This window comes from Haemorhous mexicanus, chromosome 6, assembly GCF_027477595.1.
Source record: "Haemorhous mexicanus isolate bHaeMex1 chromosome 6, bHaeMex1.pri, whole genome shotgun sequence".
NCBI lineage: Eukaryota > Metazoa > Chordata > Aves > Passeriformes > Fringillidae > Haemorhous > Haemorhous mexicanus.
Genome location: NC_082346.1, coordinates 59815159 through 59834160, shown reverse-complemented (window position 1 = coordinate 59834160; position 19002 = coordinate 59815159). Strand labels below are relative to the sequence as shown.

The 19002-nt window shown below is 44.8% G+C and overlaps 1 protein-coding gene across 1 annotated transcript in view; it reads right to left on the bottom strand.

Annotated features, from left to right (window-relative positions):
• Positions 1 to 4578: 4578 nt before the first annotated feature.
• The window catches only part of KCNH5 (potassium voltage-gated channel subfamily H member 5), a 149404-nt gene continuing 134980 nt past the window's right edge, over positions 4579 to 19002 (bottom strand). Inside the window, exon 11 of the mRNA XM_059848193.1 lies at positions 4579 to 5526. Within this exon, the coding sequence (XP_059704176.1) occupies positions 4579 to 5526 (948 nt within the window). The remainder of the gene's footprint in view (positions 5527 to 19002) is intronic.

Sequence of the window (19002 nt, the reverse complement as noted above, 5' to 3'; positions counted from 1 at the left end):
GTTAACAAAACCATTCAAACCCTCCTCTGCAGGAAAATGGTATTTGAAAACATTTTTTTAAAAAAATAAACCAGGTACCTCTTTGACACCACCTCACTTAGGGAAAAACATATTTATTTTAAAAGACAATCTGTCGAATTCTCACATCCAAAAAGATAAGCTTGGGTTTTCCAAATGCTCAAAATCCAAGTAAAAAAAGTGTAAATTTCTCACAATATATCCTTCTATGCCCTCACTCCCAAATTCCATATTAAACCTTTGGCTTTTTTTTTTTTTTCTTTTTGTTTCCCTTCCAGTTCAGGGAAGGGAAAACATCTTTTCCCCCCAAAAAGCCTCTAAGCTATTTCATGAGCACATCTGTTTTCTGACCCAGGCAATGATGACGTCTGAGGAACGGTCTCAGTTACTTCCAGGGCAACTGCTCTTGGCTTTGCAAAGAGTACAACATCATTTCTGCAGCTTCCAGTCCTCTGAAACTGTCCTGGGATCCAAAATACATATTAAAGTCTGATCTGATTATCAGATTCAACCTTCACACCTGTGCAACAGGGGTGCTCTCCATGTGGTGCTAAATGAAGACTGAACTTGAGTCTAGCAACGAGCCCAAATTCTGGTGCAGCATCAAGCCCCTATGGTTGTGCTACTTCTGCAGAACACAGAAAAGAAACATGGACAAAGCTTAAGTTTGTCACTTCCAGAATCAGCTCTGCTCTAACCCCCGTGCCCTGGCAAAGACAGGAAAAATAAAGGATTTACAAATACAAATTCAGAAGAACTGAATCCTCACTACAACAATTTTTTTTTTTCCAGTAATAATCCTGAAGTGCTGTTCTATCTCTTATATGCAACATTACACAAAAAAAGCTATTAGAAGTACTTTAGTTCATTTGCTTTGGGAAGTGTTCACTTTTCTGTACACATTTTCTGTACATGTTTTATTTTTATTCCAAAGTCCAGAAAGATAAATCCACTCGTGTGCAGGTAAAATGCTTTGGACACACAAAGCACAGGGAAGGTGCTAAGGATGCTGTTCCCAGCATCTGGCAGGAACATCTGTACAGGTTTTGAGCTCTTACAGGAAAGGAAAGGAAAGCATGCAGCCAAGAGCTCCCTCCTCATGTGTCACTGCTTGAGCACTGGCCTGGGTGGAAGTGACACCTTGGTGTCCTTATTGCACTTAATGACTACAGGTGGTTCCTTTCAGTCCAACCTGAACTACAGGACTGTGAATCATGCTTTTTTACAGAGAAGGAAAGCCCAGTCACTCATCACATCATGCACAATGACATCTCCATGAGGGGACAATGACAACCCCATGGGAGACAAACTGCTGACAACTCCATGAAGCAATATGTAATGCTCCCACCACAGATTTTAGAGGCAAAGTCCTCCAGAATTGCACCAGCCATTGCCAACCCCACAAACTGGGCCTCCTCCAGGACACAGAGCCTGGGACAGCCCATCCACAGGCTGTGCCCATCACACACACCACTGCTTTGTGCAAGGTACACGCTGGTTCCACTGAACTGGCAATGGACAGTGCTGGGATATCAGAGTCAAAGCAGCACTAGAAACAGACCTGGAGACACCGTATTTGTTTCATGAACTTGGTATTTTACACTATTTAGCCACTCACTACACATTTGAACCACTCAAGCTGCACTTGAACTGTAATAGACATTCTGGGCCTGCCCAAATGATTTTCAAGGTCAGACTAATCCTGTTAACACATTCTCTTATTGTAAAGTGGCACAAAGTTACACCTGACTTGCAAGATAAACCTAAACAGAGATCCCTTTGCATGCCATGCAGTTCTACCTAGAATTAATATCAGTCATAGAGAAAGAAAAGCAGTCTGTCACAAAGGCAGAGGAATTAAGGCTAAAGCTTTCTAATAAAGCCAACCCCCGTTATCCTGCTGTCTCTTTTTCATGGCAGGTTCATGCATTCCAGGAATTTTAACAAAGTCTGGCCCCAAGCCTGAGCCTGTGTGGCTCAGCTATTCACCAGGCAGCCCTGGGCAGTGTCTGTGTGTCTGTCTTAACCAGCAGACCAAGTCAGGCAAGAACATTCAACACTTGACACCCTGGCACTTAAACTGTACCCACAAGGTCTGTGCAGACTCCTGCAGCAACCCTGTAACTCCCTAACCCCACAACCTCCCCATTCTTTCAGAGTCCCAGGGTGGGACTTATCACAAGAATGGGAGGTCCTGATGTTTTGAAGGTGCAGGTTGCTCTTGCAGTCCAAACCATGGCTGCAGAGTCATGCCTTTGCACTTGTGTCAGAACAGCAGCTGCAAAATACAGCTGAAAATTTTGACAGAGGCAACTGCAGCTGCCTAGAACTAAAATGAGTGGGTGGCCTGACCACCAGGCTTTGGGAAGAGCTGTCCCCTAATGTGGCTTTTTGTTCTTTCTCCTTTTTTTTTTTTTTTTTTTTTTTTTAATCTCTAATTTTCTAAAGAAAGGGGCAGAAACAGGACAGAAAAAACTGCCATCTCCCAAAAAGGCTCCATGAGTTGACACAACTGAAGCAATCACTTCTCTGGCTTTCTTATGAGCTTTAGGAGCTCTAAGGGTTTGCATTTCACAAAGATATGTTCACCCTAAGATGTAGATTCCTAATTGCCACTACAGTGAATGATGGTTTGTTTGAGTTTTAGGGATTTTTTATTTTTTCAGGATGTGATTCTGTTTAGTCTAGTTCTCTAATGTTAAAAAATGGATCTAATACTGGTGTTTAGAATGCTCACTAATTATACCCATGTATTTGATATACCTGAATCATAGTGATGCCTTGTGGTACATACATGTTTTACTCCAGGCACTTTTGAAAACACAGGATCTTGATACAAGAGGTCATTTAAGCCAGAGCCAGGGGGAATCCTTCTCTGAAGGAGCCACTGTGCTCTGCTGGGCTGGCCTCAAACTACACTAGGTAACACCTCTGAAGCTTCAATGGCAATTTCTGCTATGCATCTTGTGTACCTGGGTTCAAACCAGTGCAAACAGAGAGGCAAAAACCCTCTCCACACTCAGGGCAGGGTCCAAAAGTCCAGCTCCAAAGAGGAGATCAAACAAGATCCAGTGCAAAGCCTGCCCTGCTGAAGCCCTGCAAAGCCAGCAGCTCCAGTCCAGGAGTGGAGAGAGGGTCTGAGCACAGCCCAAGGCTGGGAGATGCCAATGGGAGTCAGCTAAGAGGGGGGACAGAGCCTCTGACACCAGCCTGAGGGACTCAGAGTGTGTGGGACCTGTGGGCACTGCAAGCCTCCTGAAATGTGGCTCCTCCATGCAGTGAAACCTCCAGGAGCCCCAGGCAGGAGCAGCACTCCAGGCAGGGCTCCATCCCCCCAGCACACCCACCACTCTCCCAGCCACACATTATCATCCAAGCACCTTGGACTACAGAGAACTACGTCCTGACCAGTTATTGTCTCTCTTTCTAAAGGCAGCTGCAGACTGATAAACATCCTCATGAAAGAGAGTGGAGGGGGATTTACTGCAACCTTTTAACTTCAGGCTTTCAAACTTGCTCCCATGGTTCCCAAGAAGCTGAACTAGGAGTGTTCTCTCCCTTGCTCAGACCTCGTGCAAAGTCTTTCTGCCAGGGGCAATAGGGGGGACAGGGGGAGAGCAATCTCAACCCCACAAAAATGGGACATGCTAATGAAGATACTGACAGAACTGGACACCACCACTGAGTGCTGCAAAGAGAATTTACATAATGTTACTCTAACAGTTCAGTAAAAATGGCATCAGTAAAAGGAGGCTTTCAAGAAAGAAGTTACCCCCAAACACTCCAGGAGTGCAACCAAGAGAGTTTCTGTTAGTTTCATTTTGTTACATAAATCACCATTGTTATTATTCTTATTATTATTATTATTTCTTACTTACGATGTTAAAAGAGCAGGAGGATACTTGAAATAAAAGGCTGTGCATGCACAATACCCACAAAAACAAATTCCAGTGATCCACCCTAGCACCAGGCACGGTGCCCTTCCCTGCCCACTGAGCTGAGCCCTCCCTTTAGGAGGAGTAGGGGAATTCATCACCAAATATACAGTATATTGTCATGGAATGATACCAGGAAACAAACAATACTAACAGGAGTCTGAACGTGTCCTTCACGTCATATTAATCTACTGTTTAACTCGGCAGAAAAGACAGTGAGGAAATAAAAGCTCAATTCACCCAGCCTGAGATCAAAACTGTCATGGCAATATTGGCAGGTTAGACCCTGATTCTTTAAATAGTACATTGCCTTTGTTAAACAAAAGTCATTCTTTTATTACATAATAGAGATTATAAATAAATGTAAAGTGTGCATGCAGTCAACTGCATATTATACAAGCAATATCTATGTTAATAATTGCTTTCTTTGGCAGGCCAGAATCCAGCTGGACATGCAATATTTACATATCAAAATCCTTGGTGTGTTCAAGTCATTTTGGATGCAAGTGAAAATATATATGTATATATATTTACCGTATACACACACATTTTTATATATATATGTATAAAGGTATATATACACCTCTGCATATATACTGTATACATATATACACATAGGTATATGCTAAAAGTGGATCTCATCTTTTTCAGATTCAGGTGATGCAGGCCTTGAAACACTAAAAATATCCTGACAGGGTATCTGGGGAGGGGACTGGGGTGATAAATGAGACTTGGGGGAAGAGAGCTGGGATACGTTCTTTTCAGACAATATTTTTAAAATTTCTGCCACCTGCTTCTCAAGGGCAGCCATCCTACTGCTTAGCAGCTGGATATCTTCTTTGAGTTCGTGCTTGACTTCCTGCAGCGTGGTTTGTAAGGCCTGCTCAGGAATGGGGTAGAAAGGACACCTAGCATCCGCCTGGATGGGGCTGTGCTCCAGGGGGCTGCGAGTCTCACCAGCTTTATCCAAGCGAAGGTCACTTTTTGTGATTCCACTGTCACAAGAGTCTGTTTTCCTCAGTGGGTTTTTATTTACACCGTTCTCCGAGTCATTGGACTTGGGGTCATCGGACAGCAGCCCCATGGACTCGGCCTTTGTGACGTTGTTCCAGTCCTCCTTCTTCTCCTCGTGGGCGCCCATGGTGTTCTTCAGCCGAAGCCAGCCCTTCCCGTTCCCGTTCTTCATCCTCATGGGGCTGTTGACCTTGAGGCATTTCTGCTCTCCGTTCCCGTTCGGCTTCAGCTCCATCACGTCGCGGTTGTTCTGCTTCACGGCCTCGCTGGTTTTCATGTAGGCCAGGGTGGTCTGGATGGGCGTGATCTGGGACACGGTGACCACACTGGTGCCCGTGATGGAGGCCCCGTTCTGCACGCTCCTGCTCTCCACCTGCAGCTGGTTCCGCTCGGGGTCGGCGTGGCTGGAGCCCTGATTGCGCATCTCCTTTTGCTGCTTGAATTTCTGGAAGAGTTTCCGCACTGGGTGGTCCACGGGGATGCTCAGTGTCACCTCGTTCTTCTGGCGCAGGCGCTCCTCTTCCTCCTTCTTGACATCGCTGATCTTCCTGAAGATGATCTGTGGGGGGATAAATCCACAACAGAGTCAGGACTCAAAGGACACCGCATGAAAATATTAATTTGAGATGGGTAAAAAGTCTTGAGAACAGCCATTTCTCTCTTTATTCTTAATTCTGATCTTCCTTTCCATCTTAATTTTTTGTAGTGGTTTCAAATGGAGCTGATCAAGACACAGCAACCTCAAGGTTAACCACTATAGATAGGGTACTTACACATACACACACACACTTTCTTAACAGGATACATTAAAAAATGGGTTTCACCTTTTTTCTTGATGCAGAAGATACTACTACTCGAAGAACTAAAAATATCCCAACACCAACAGAAGGAAAGAAACTGAACAAAGAGAAGAAAGCCATTGACAAAGAACCCAAATACTGTGATGCCAACCTACCCATTACTCACACTCATACCTGCTCTGTCACTATCTTTAGTACAGATCAAAAGGAAACAATAATTCAGCAGGGACTACACAGCTGCAAGATAAATTCAATGTACACACCCTTCCAGAGGCTGGAAATTCACAGCTTGCTTAATACTTTTTGGTTTTGCTGTTAGGGTTAGGGTTTTTTAGGAGTGTTGGAGGGTGCAATTAGGTTCCCCATGGGCCACATGTGTGGCTTCACACACTTTACAAGTGTTTACTGCAGAATTAGTATGTCTAATATGTGTAGGTGAGCTGGAAGCACCAGGGAGAAGCAGCACAACAGGGCTGTAAAACCCAGCAATATCCACCCTCTCATGCCATGCCATTTAATGCTGAGTTATTTCACCAAGCAGCATGTCTCAGGCTGCTGCAGAAAAAGGAATTTGAGCCTCAAGCTGAGGGAGGATCCACAGAGTAAAATCTTTTTGTTGATTTTCTACATGTTACTCATACGATTTTTTTATTTTTATTTTTAGGTTCATCCAGTTTTCTTGAATGTGGGACTGGGAATCTGGGAAACTGGTTCTCTGTTTGACAACACTGTGAAAAGCAGCCTGTGATTAAATACAAATATGGACTGTGAAGGGATAGTGTGGTAAGAAAAGGAAAACAAAGCCCTTGAAATACACAAACAAAACCCTGTGTCAGTCAGCTGTAGGTTTTTGAAATATCAACTTGAGTATCCATATTTGAGAATCTATTTACTTTCAAGTCTCACATCTTCAGAAGTCAACAGAGAAGTGCCACGATGGCTACAGATCCTTCACTGCATGAATCTGGGATGAGCTGGGCTTCAAAGCTTCATTAGAGAGCTTTCAAATGCAGTTGGTATCTCCTTGCCTGCTGCTGATAAACACAGCTGCTTATAATAATTTGGTTAACTTGCTTATTAGAAGCCCAGTTAAAAAAATATATATGAACAAAACCAAGGGACAACCATGGAAGTTACTTTAATCTGACTACTCTGACCTAGATGCAGTGACACATTCCCTCATTTGGAGGCTCCCCTTCATTAGCAGCTGCCCTCATGGAGCTTCTCTCTCTCTCTCTCTCTCTCAGGCCACTCTTGAGAGCAAATAATGGCAAGAGAAACTGCCCTTGATTCAAAACTGAGTGATGACATTTAATTGAAGCCACGCTCTCTAAAGGCACATTGGGAAGGTGGGTTGTATGTGATGTTTTGTCTGTGCCTCTCTTGCCCCAGAGGGCAGTGCAGCACTTCTGGCAGAAGATGCAGCAGTGAAAGCAACCAGCTGCAAGGATGTGTCCCCAAGGTGTGTCTCAGGGGACATGGCTGGTTCCTCTCATGGTGTCCCCATTTGGCTGTGCTGCTCTGCCTTGTGCTGAGTCCCTGAAAACATCTGCAGTGGGGGAAACTTCCTCCACCCAATGCTTTAAAAGGTTGTGTAGGGACAGGACAAAGGGGAAATGGCTTTAAATCAGAGTATGCTTAGACTGGATGCTAGGAGGAAATTATTTACTATGAGGGTGGTGAGGCACTGGCACAGGGTGCCCAGAGCAGCTGTGGCTGCCCCATCCCTGGCAGTGTTCCAGGCCAGGTTGGATGGGGCTCTGAGCATCCTGGGATAGTGGAAGATGTCCCTGCCCATGGCAGGGAGTTGGAAATGGATGATCTTTAAAGTCCCTTCCAACCCAAACCATTCTATGTTTCCATGATTCCCCTGCTTTTTGGCCACAAATCTGTTTCACAGCTTGAGCACCCTGCTCCCTGCAGGCAGCCTGTGCCTGGCAGCTGCTGTCCAGAGGCAGTGGGGGATGCTGGAAGGGAAGGATGCTGGAAGGGAGGCAGCCTGGCACAGTGTGCTTCCCTGGCCAGTGTGGCATTGGATGTGCCATTGGGAAAGGCAGGAGGCAACTCTGACAACTTCTCTCCTACTGCATGTTTACAATAACCAGAATGACAACAACAAAGACCACAGCAGCAGTTTTTGATTCCTCTCCCAAAGCTTGCACTTCACTGAAATTACCCTCACTCCCTTTCCCCCCCAGTCCAATCTTGGTTCTTTTATCCCTCTTCTAGACTCAGTTCAAACCTTCCCCAGACAGAGGTTATCTCCCTGCACAGAATATAATTACCAGTGACTGCTGCTGCTGGGTTTGGCAGAAGAAAAGCAAAAACCTCTCTAATCTGACACCACCTGTACCTCACACTCCTGAAGAGTGTCCTTATAAAAGTCAGGAAATTACTGTGAAGCTTTTTGCCCCAGAACCACTTGGAAAGGTGTCATTTGGATGAGTTGAGCCCAGTGGCAGGGGGGTCTGAGCCTGAGTACTGCTGTAACTCAGAGCAGAGCAAACACTTTGGGAACAGAAGAAAGGGATGGTGGTGGCCAAAGTGGCAAATGCCATCAGATACACGATGCAAATCTGGTCTGCTGTGTGAGGCCAAGGACCCACTAACCCCTCACAGCCATGAGCTTTACCCCTACTTTATGGCCATGCAGTGGAGAAGACACACACCCAAAGCCCTGCTGTCACCTCCTCAGAACAGGTTCTCTCAGCTTCTTGAAGGACACAAGCTGACAGAGCTCTTCAGTGAGTTATTTCCCTTTTCTTCTCTTGGGACAGAAAATGCTCCAGCCTGGAATGGTTCTGGACAGCTCCTTGGAAGAAGCAGATCTGCCACAGGCTGATTAGTGCAGAAAATGCCCAGGGACTCAGGAATCCAGGGGTTAGCTGAGAGCCAAGAATTCAGGAGTCATCTACGTCAGTGGAGCCCTATTTCCAGTAGATCAAAGGTGGGCTGGTGCACAGCCCTGGGCCTACTCCCCCCTTGGCTCTCTCATGTAACCTGGATGTGTTCATAGCTGTTTATTAGTTCCTTTTTTACTCTGAAATGCATAACCAAGACCCTCACATCCCAACTGACCCTGTGGGATAATGGCACTTTGGATGGAGACTGAGGTCTTGGTCCTCACTCTCACACTGAACTACTCTGCCAAGGAAATCATTTCACCCCCTGGAGAACTTCCCCCTCTTCCTTCCCCTCAACCAAGGAAGATGCACCCCTAGCACAGCAAGAATCTAGTTTTGGTCAGGAGTACTTGAGAGCAGTAGAATATGTACAAGTAAAAGAAAAGAAAGATCCCACAAAGTACTAAAGAAAAAAACCAAGATGTGAATTCTAGCACTAACAGAGCAATAGTTATTTTTCATTACCAATTTTTTCCATATTAGGAAATTTTTCATGTGGCTGGATTTAATCTGCTTCCACAGTGATTTAAGCTAAACCAGAATAGTTAAAATGTGTTTACATTTACAAATGTTTGCATGGAAACTTAATTCTATTAATGTCTAATAACTTTAACCAGCATTTTTTCTTTATAAATAAGAATTGAAAAACATCTCATGCAATCTGACATTTCTCTGAAGATTGGGAGAGCATTATTTTGAAGTCTTAAACTGGATGAGCTATTTAATTTGCCCCTGACCCTTCTCAGAGCAGTTACACATAGGCTTGCCCAAATGTATGTCCCAGGAAGAGTCACAATCTTTAAAGAAGAAGCTGAATTAAGTGTGTACAGAGTTCATTTCAAGGAGTAAACAGCCACACTCCTGTCTCACACCAAGTTCTAAACTCATTAATGTAACAGACATATTTCCTTTATGGATCAGATTATGAAAGACTGTTCCATGTGGCACAAATTTTGTCCTATGGGTCCAGGTTCCTGGGTTTCTCTTAGTGTATTCACTTTGGGTAGAAGGGGCAACAGTGATGACATTAATTACTGAGCTGGCAAAGATGAAGCAGAAGTTAACTGACAGCCAGCCATGGGGACTGAAATACTCAAGTTATTTATGAGGCAGGCACGGAGGAGAAACTAGCAATTTGAGATTCTCCATCTGATCTCAACCTCAGCCTCCTTGCCCTCCCTTCCACACCAAGAGGTAACTCATGTGAGTGTGAACTCTATCCCTTCCAAAGGGGGACCCTACCCCAGGTACTGGCAATGGAAATGTCACTGCTGGAGCAGCTCCTGTGAGGCACCAGCTTGTTCAACCAGCCCCAAAGCCAAGTGCAGATGAGGGCAAGAGCAATGAGGAGTCAGGGAGCCAGCTCAAAGCTGAGACACACACACACTGAATTAAAGAGTAAAGCTGTGGCCTTTTCAGGTGCTTTGAAATGCATCCCTTGTCTGCTGTCTTTTTTTTGTAGCAGTACTGTGGAAATCATCCCTCCATGACCTTGCTCCATCCAGGAGGTCTGCACAAAGATCCCTTAATAAGCGACTCCAAGGCAGGTACGTGAAGGGATTACAGAGCTGGTAAAAGTCTTGAAGAATTACAGTGAGTTCATAAAAAGTGGCAGCTGTTTGACCAGAGATCATCCTGTCCTGTGCCTGAACATCCCATGCTGTTGTTAGTGGTGCTCAAGGTGTGCCTACTCCCCTCCACAGAAATCCACAGAAAGGGACAGCCATGGATCCAAAGGGAACACAGTTGTCATGGTGATGGATGCAGTGTGTGTGCACTGACTGGGAGGGAGAGAGGGAAGGAGGGAGGGAGAGCCACACAAAGCCACCAAAAAGCTAAGATTTTCTCTGCGTGAAGACCCTGTCCTGGGAGAATTGGTTTGACTCAGCTCACTGGACATTTCTGAAGCAGAAACACCAGACTTCAGTCCCCAGAGCTGCATCCACTCAGTAACCACAGGTCACTCTTATTAAAGCACAGACCAGGCTGATGTCAGTGCTGATCATCTCTCAAAACTTTGTTTCAGGGGTAATTATCTTGTCTGATTCAATGTCTTGTCTTTAGGAGCCCCATCTCCCTTGCATCTGGCTGTTCACAACCCAATGTATTTGTCCAGATCTCTGTATTTTTGTTCCTGTTTATTACAGCAACTTCTTAGAAGGCATCTGAGATCAGTGAGATAAGAATGAAAGAATTATAGAACCATTAAGTTTGGAATCAAGATCATCAAGTCGGAACCAGGTTAACAAATTTGAAGAAATACAGGGCTCTTTTTAACCTGGACCCACCTGGCAGCACAAGTCCAGAGCTGTACTTGAAACACTGCAAATAGAGCAAGTGGGATGAGCAGACAAAATGAGCTGGAGCTTCCCAAGTGATGGAGGCAGGATCTCAGGGAAATGCACCCTTCTTTGAACCACTGCAGAGCTGGCAGCTGGATTGCAGTTGGCTTAGACCCACCCATCAGCTCCTTCACCAGCTTCCAGATCCCTCCAGAAGGATTTGGTCTGGTGCCCCTCCTCCAGGAATGTCTAGTTCCCATTCAAAAAAGGAATTAGAGTGTCCTCACAAGGTGTATTGGTTTTGGCTCCCTTTTATATAAGCTTTTTTTTTTCTTTTTTTTTTTTTTCCTGGAAATAGGAGAGCTGCCTTTCCTTGCCTCCTTGGCCTGAAATTATACAAGCTTAGCTGAAGCTGGCAAATGGATTTTAAAAATTTTAAGTGGTATAACCAATATCCAATACCACAATAACACAGATCTCATTTTCTTTGGAAATAATGCTACAAGGCTTTACAACATAAATTTCCATAAAGATGTCTGCAAAAAATACTATTAATTTTCACATCTTGGAGTGCACTGTACAAAAGTAATTTACATTTTTGTCATGCTAATGTGGAAGGCAGATTTATGTCAGATGCAGGATTTAGAAAGACACAGGATACTCCAGCACAGACGTGTGTGCTATTTCCTGCTCCTGAAAATACATAATACATAAATACATTTCCTGCCCCATAAAATACACCCAATTTCCAGAGCACAGACACTTGGAACAGGGCTCACCTACAAAGCCTCTGTCTGCATCTGAACTCACCCTCCAGGAGCCCTGCACAGCAGAGGGAGGAAGACAAAGGCACTTGGAAGGTGTGAGTCATTTATTTCACCTGCAGCTGGATGTTAAAGCAGGTCAGACAAGCTGTACCCTGAGCTGCCTGCTTGTCTCTGGTGTCTGCACAGTGAGCTCCGTGCCTGTCGCCTCTGTGCAGGCATCCTCCATGGAAGGTGGGGATGGAGGATTCAAATCCCCACCTCTGGCAGTGCAAACGTCAGGGTTTGCTGCAGAGTGTATAAAAAAGCCTCCTGTAGTTATTCTCTGTGCATGTGTGTGTGTTTTGCACCCTTCATCTGGTGCTATTTTTATTTCCACCCCGGAGTGTTGGGGTGTTGCCAGTTCCTGGCTGGGATGAATTCCCCACAGCCTCAGGGCCCAGCCAGTCCTTACAGCCAAACTTTACTCTTCCAAAAGCTGCAGAGGGAGGACAAGCCATGACTGCCCAGGAGACCCTGCCAGACTGGTGGCTCGCAGTGAGAGCTTGAGGAAAATCAGATGGAGCATCCCAGACCCCCCCTGATCCCATCAGAGCAATGGCCTGGGAAGGGTTTGCTGGGTTTGGCAGTGCCAGGGGTGGGAGTGATCCAAGCAGGATCTGTCCTACAACACCTGGAGTGGGATGAGCTTTGAAGTGCAAAAGGGTGGGTGTGCAGAACAGACACATCTCAGGTGGTCTCCAATTTCCTGGATGAACCACCAGCAGGGAAAAGAAACCCATCCCTTCCCCACTATTCTCACTACACTTCCCAGAAAAACCTTCCAGCAGGGGAATGGGGATGCCCTTCCCACAGCCCCTGGGAAATTGGAGACCACCTGAGATGTGTCTGTTCTGCACACCCACCCTTTTGCACTGCAAAGCTCATCCCACCCCAGGTGCTGTAGGACAGATCCTGCTGGGATCACTCCCAGCACTGGCACTGCCAAACCCAACAAACCCTTCCCAGGCCATTGCTCTGATGGGCTCAGGGGGGGTCTGGGATGCTGCATCCCTCAGTCCTTGAGGATTGGTCCCCTCTAGGAGCCATCAGCTGTCAAAACAGGGCATATCTGGGATCCTCTTTTCTGAAATTCTGAAAACTAGGCCAGTCAAACCCAATTCCTAATGTATAACCCTTGGTGAAAAGGCTTGCTCCAAAATGAACGGGTTTTTAAAATTGAGGCAGGTCCCAGAGAACAAGGCTCACTATTAATACTTGATGTTAAAATGCTTTTAAATCTTATTTTTCAGATTTTCTTTTTCAGAAAGCTCCCAGGACATTACTAATACCTGATACTAAAATGCTTTTAAATCTTATTTTTCAGATATTATCTTTTTAAAAATCAAAAAAACTTCCATTATATTAAAAAATCTTCCTTTTTTGTTTACATTAATCAAAATGTGAATTTAAAAAGTCAAACTATGAAGGACTAGACAGAAATGGATTAATAGGAAATGACCCCACAGAAGCCTTTAGGCTGCTTCTCCTAATTCACTCCTGCAAATCTCCATAAACTCTTAGCTCACTTTATTAATCTTCACTTTAAGGATGCAGAGTAGATGGTTTGAAATGATGGCTTTATTGTTCTTCTGCTCTGTACACTCCTCAGATAGCTTCACTTTGATGTGAGATTCAGCCTCAAAAACAAACTGCTCTAACAACTCTTTTAATTGCTCTCCAGTAAATTCCCCTTAATCCTCCTGTCCCAGGAACTGTTTTGTGCTAAACCACTGCTCCATCTGCATGTGAGAAAGGAATCACTGTCCTTGGCTGTGCAGTGAAAATGACTGACTGCTGAGCAAGTAGTTAATCTCCAGGATAGGGATGTCTCACTAAATAGTCTTTCATGCTGGATTTTGGAGGAAAAGAAGATTTCTGCAGGTTAGTCTTCCAGCTGCTTGAAAGAAACAGTAAATAATAGCCTTTCTGCAAATTTCCATTGATCCTGAATTCACAGACACAGTAACATGCTACAGCAAAGGCTTCCTACCAAGCACATTTTAATTTTGCTTTGGAGAAACTGTGTTCACATACATTCTTCCTAAGCAACTATTGAATTGACCTGCAAAAGATGTGAAGATTTCCAGCCTAAGTAACAAAGTGATGTCACTTCAAGGAAATGAGAATTATTTCCATGATGCTGAAAAAGCCTTTTTAAAGCATATTTAATGGCATTTTATGTGCAAGGATGAGGTTCATTCTTTAATGATGACTTAATAAAGATCTTTGTCCCCCAAGCTGCTCATCTAAAGAAAAATCAAGGCATGTAATGAAGGACAGACCCTTCAGAAAAGCACAACAGCAGCCAATAACTGATTTCCAAAGTCCAGAAATTCCAACATCTCCTTACTGCTTGTCCTACTGTTTAGAAATTGATTACTGTAGGTCAAATTTTAATCTGGTTCCATTTCATGTTCACAATCAATTCTCACAGCACCTGAGTACTCTTGCAGAGAGACATCTGTGCACACTGGCAGCCAATTAGGCTGATCTGCATTTGTCAAAAAAACATGAATATTGAGAAGAAAGTGGTTGAGAGCTTGACCCATCCTCTTCATACTTGGTATGGATCTGAAGTGATCCTGGTTTCATTCAAAACATGTCTGGATGGAAGAAGAAAGAGGAGAGAAGCAGGCAGAGATCCAAGTCTCATTTGTCACATCCCCGGAGCACCGTGGGCAAACACACAGAGCAGCAGGCTGGGATTCACAGGGATGGATTATCCTGCTGGCCTGACCTTCAGCCAATGAAGGGAAGTCCTGTACAAATCACTCTGCCTCCTCATGTCTCCATCTCCCCCAGTGTAAGAGAGGATAATAACACTGCCCTCATTTCCCCAATTAACTGGAAATCCCTCTGTCACTGCTAACTATTTACAACTGAGAGACTAAAACCCATGGCTGACAGCAGACAGAGGTCACTGTGCTGGCCTGTTGCCAAAACTGTGGCAGTTCATTGAAAAAAAGTCACAGAAAAAATGCACATAGGTGCTCTCGGGGTTTCATCTTGAGATCAAGGGCCCAGAGCACTGCTGCCCTAAGATGTTTAGGGCAGTGCACAATGGATGTACAGTGCTACATGAAGTCCTGTCCTCATCCCCTGAGACATCACTCTCAGATTGATTAAAGGTACTGACACCTACTGGCACCTACTCTGCAAGGAAGGATCAGTCAGATCACTCAGCTGGCCTGTTGGGTTCTTTAAACAGTGTGATTACACCTTCAGCCAAGTGTGGGCTGAGCTATGGAGTCAGATTTCCAAAAGAAATGCCAAAACCTTCTCCTCCCTTGGCACAATTATACAGTTTTCCACCAACCACAAATGTTATCTGAGAGCAGCTCAGTCTCCTGAACCAGGAGCTCTTCTGTTCTTTCAGTCACTCAGGCCTGAGCACCTCCTGCCCAGAGATGCCTCCATCTTTTCATATCCCAGGGGAAAACAACTCATGGATTTCCTGTGGCTGCAGGTTCAGCTGTTGTCTGATGTCTGCTGGGCTCTGTTTGTCTGCTTGGAAAGGGATGCTGAAGAAGGGCACTGTGCTCCTTTGGAAGTGGGGAGCTTTGCCACTGTTTTTAAATGAGGCTCTGGAATTGGAATTGATTGCTTATTTTTGCTGCTTTCTCACTCACTATTTTCTGTTTTCTTTGCTGTAACCAAACAGCAGATGCTTTAGCATGTTGCAGAGCAGACAGATTCAGAATGATTTCTGCAATACTATCCAAGTGAGCAAAATGCTCCTTCCACATACAAAATCATTTCAATCAATAAGCCAGAAAGGCTACTTTGTTTATGAATTTATGGTGGGTTTCAACCAGGGTCTGTTGTTACTTGGCCTTGTTTAGGGTCAGTCTGTTGCAGAGTGAAGTATTGATCTGTGTGGCCTCAGAAGGACTGTGACCATGGTCACAGCTCCTCTTGGGCTCCTGTCACAACTGGGAGCAAAGAAGCCCAGCTTTAGCTTCCTAACTCCTTTTCAGGACCCTAAATCCTACACTGAACTCAATAAGAAGACAAAACTGGATTGGAGAGCTGAAATAATGCATTGAATCAGAGTCTAATCTGTTTTCTGTATATCACACAAAGTCTTCAGATTAAACATGGGGAAATTGAGCAGGGAACAATTTGAGTATGACTGCTGCAGTGTAACTATTACTGAGCAGTGTCTTGTGGGGACCCCTGTTCCCTCTCACTGGTTAGGTTTATCCACTTTGGGATTTAAACTCATGCCTTCCTTCACTCCCTAACAACCCTCCCATGTAAACAAGTCTAATCTGGACTGGTCATTTGGTGGGTGAGCAAACTACTTGCAGATGTGCTCTTGATGGAGAGGATCACATATTCATCCCTCCTCCCCCCTTCTCTTTTCTTCCTTACAGATACAATTATGAGAGAGAAAAGGGCAAGGGAGATATTTCTCCTATTTCTTTGTCTGGCATTAAGGCAGAGGGAAAAGCAGATTTCTCTTGACAGGATTTCTTTTTATTTTTTTTTCCATTTTGCAGATATTTCTTTCTCCAGCAAGAAGGGAAGCTGAGGTACTTACAGAAGGGGAAAAAGAGCCCTGTAGATGGCAAAAAATCCAAGCCCATTACACCCAAGATCTTTCACTGCATGTGGAAGAGAATCCCAGCAAAGACAGCCTGCACCCACCCCAGCCAGACCATCTCATGACACTCAGAGAACCCCACAGAGGTAAGGAGATGGTGACATGTGGCACTGCATGGCACACTACAACCACATTGTCACCACCAACCCCATCAGCACATCACCATCAGGTACCCCAGGGCTCAAGAGTCAGAGGGAGCTTCCCACTGCCTCCCAGCCCAGCTGAGGGGTGCTGTGCTCACTGCTAGACAGTTTTCTCTTCCACAGGACAGCTCCCAACCCCATCAGGCAGCCTGGGTCTATGCAAACTTATATTGATTGGCTGCTGGGTCAATATCTGCTATTGGCACTGGCCTAATGAAATGTCAGTCAGCAGCACTGCCAATTGATCCACACTCATCTGTGCTGCAGATTAGTCACTGTCTCTGCATTTTACCAGAGATGATTAAAAGAAGAAAACAGCCTTCAGTTCTCCCAGGATCACCTAAGGGGGCCACACTCCTGGGCAGGGAGAGGGAAACACAGTTCAAAGCCTCTAGATGACAGCAGGGTGGTTTGAGCTTGGGGCACACTGCAGAACCAGGGAAAAAGTGCCAGAAGACTTTACAAGTTGCTCTTCAGCCTGATTTAACTTGGAGCAGAAAATCAATCATCAATAATAATATGCAGCACTAATCCAGCCCTCCCCTTTCCCTGCATTGGAGGAAGTTGGATTTACGTAGCTGCCATTTGTGCCAGAGGCCAGCAGCAGGGCACAGAGAAGTCATGCATCACTGGCCCAGGGTCACTGAGCTGTTCAGTGGATAAGCTGGGGGGATAGAGGCAAGGCTTCCAACCTAAAGCCCCTAAAGTAGGGAAATCCATATTGCAAAAAGATTAAACACACAATTATATATTTTTAGAGGTAAAAACCCCAGAATGTATTAGTATAATAAGAACCTTTCTTTTCACCACTGTCCTGTCTGGTGTGTAGAGTTCTGGATTTGAAATAATTGAAAAGGCTCACCTTTAATTGCAGTTAATTGCTGAAAATAATTCCAGACCAGGACAACTTACTGCTGCTCAGGTTTTTGTTGGAAGAGGCGTGAGGAGGGAGGCAGAACTATTTCTGTTTATTTAGTGACAAAGGTTGTGCTTTTATTCCAATGAAAAATATCAAAATCCTCATGTTTGGCTTCCGGCCAGCCCTGTTTGTGCAGTGTTCCTGCTCATCCCCAGCACAAAGCCACTCAGAACATGGGCACAGAGGATTTGCAGAATTTGTGTTTTCTTCTCTGCATTTTTGCCTCTTATTGCTTTTTGCCTAAAGACTAAATGGTCTCACTAAATGCCTAAGAGAGTCTCTCCATTTACAAAGTAATACATCAGCAAAAGAATTGCAAATTGTTCCCCAAATATGCTACTCTCTGCTGTCTGCTTTAAGTGGAAATTTAAATTAATTGGAATCATTATGGCTTTCTTTTTTAAGTTAAATATTACTGTACCAGACTATAAAGTGCCTGAAATTTAATCTGAAGTCTTCAGACCTGAAAAAGCGTTTTGCAACTGAAAGATTTTTGATTTTTTTCCAGCTATATCCACTGGCCCAATAAAAAATAACACTCATTGCTATCAGCCTTGCTTCTGACATTGAGAACATTCTACCTGGCTTTCAGAAACCTTGGTTTTATATGGAATGTGCCACCAGCTACTCTGTTGACTTCATCACTTTCAAGGTTTTGTTAATTTATTGAAAAGCTTTTACAGCAGGAGCTTCAATTAGAGCAATGCACTTCCATTGCCATGCAAGGTAGAACACCATGAGTTTTGTTTGGAAGTGCTAAGTCAGACGTGAAGAAATAATTTAGAAAACCCAAGTGGAAGGGACAAGGGGCAGCCTCTGTTCCCAGAAGAGCCAAGACACCAGCTCGTATTACAAAATGGGGAGGTAAAACATGCTGCTCAGTCACTGCCAGATATCCCTCACTTCAACCAGGTCTAGTAACAGAGACCAGTTTAGTGGAAAAGACACTGACTCCAGATCCAAGCTAACTGAAAAACATTCCAGTATTCCTGACTGGAGCAGATTTACACTGCTGGACAGGCAGGCATTTGCTTCTTTCCCAACTGCTTCTAGATTCCAGTCAAGGACCCGACCTTTTGGGGCTATAAGTGAGGGCCTGCCTATGTCACACCATGGGGAAGGGCACCAGGACTCCTTCTGTCCCACAGCAGTGTCCCCCTGCAGAAAGGCAGGATCCAGGAGGATGAAGCCAGGCTCTTCTTAGTGGTGCCAAGCAGGAGAAAATGGGCAGAAACTGATGCACAGGAGTTCCACCTGAACATAAGGGAAAAACTTCTTTCCTATGCAATGACTGAACACTGGAACAGGTTGTCCTGAGAGGCTGCATGATCTCCCTCACTGGAGATATTCCAGAACCATCTGGACACACCCTTGTGCCCTGTGCTCTGGGATGGCCCTGCTGGAGCAGGGATGTGGGACCAGATGACTGACTGAGGGCCCTGCCAACCTGACCCACTCTGGGGTTCTGTGATTCTCTGATCAGGCTGCACTCAGAACTGCTCTCATCTCTCTCTGTTGTCAAGCTCAAAGCTTGCACCATGGTTCTGCTCTCAGCCAACCAATCATGCCAAAATTA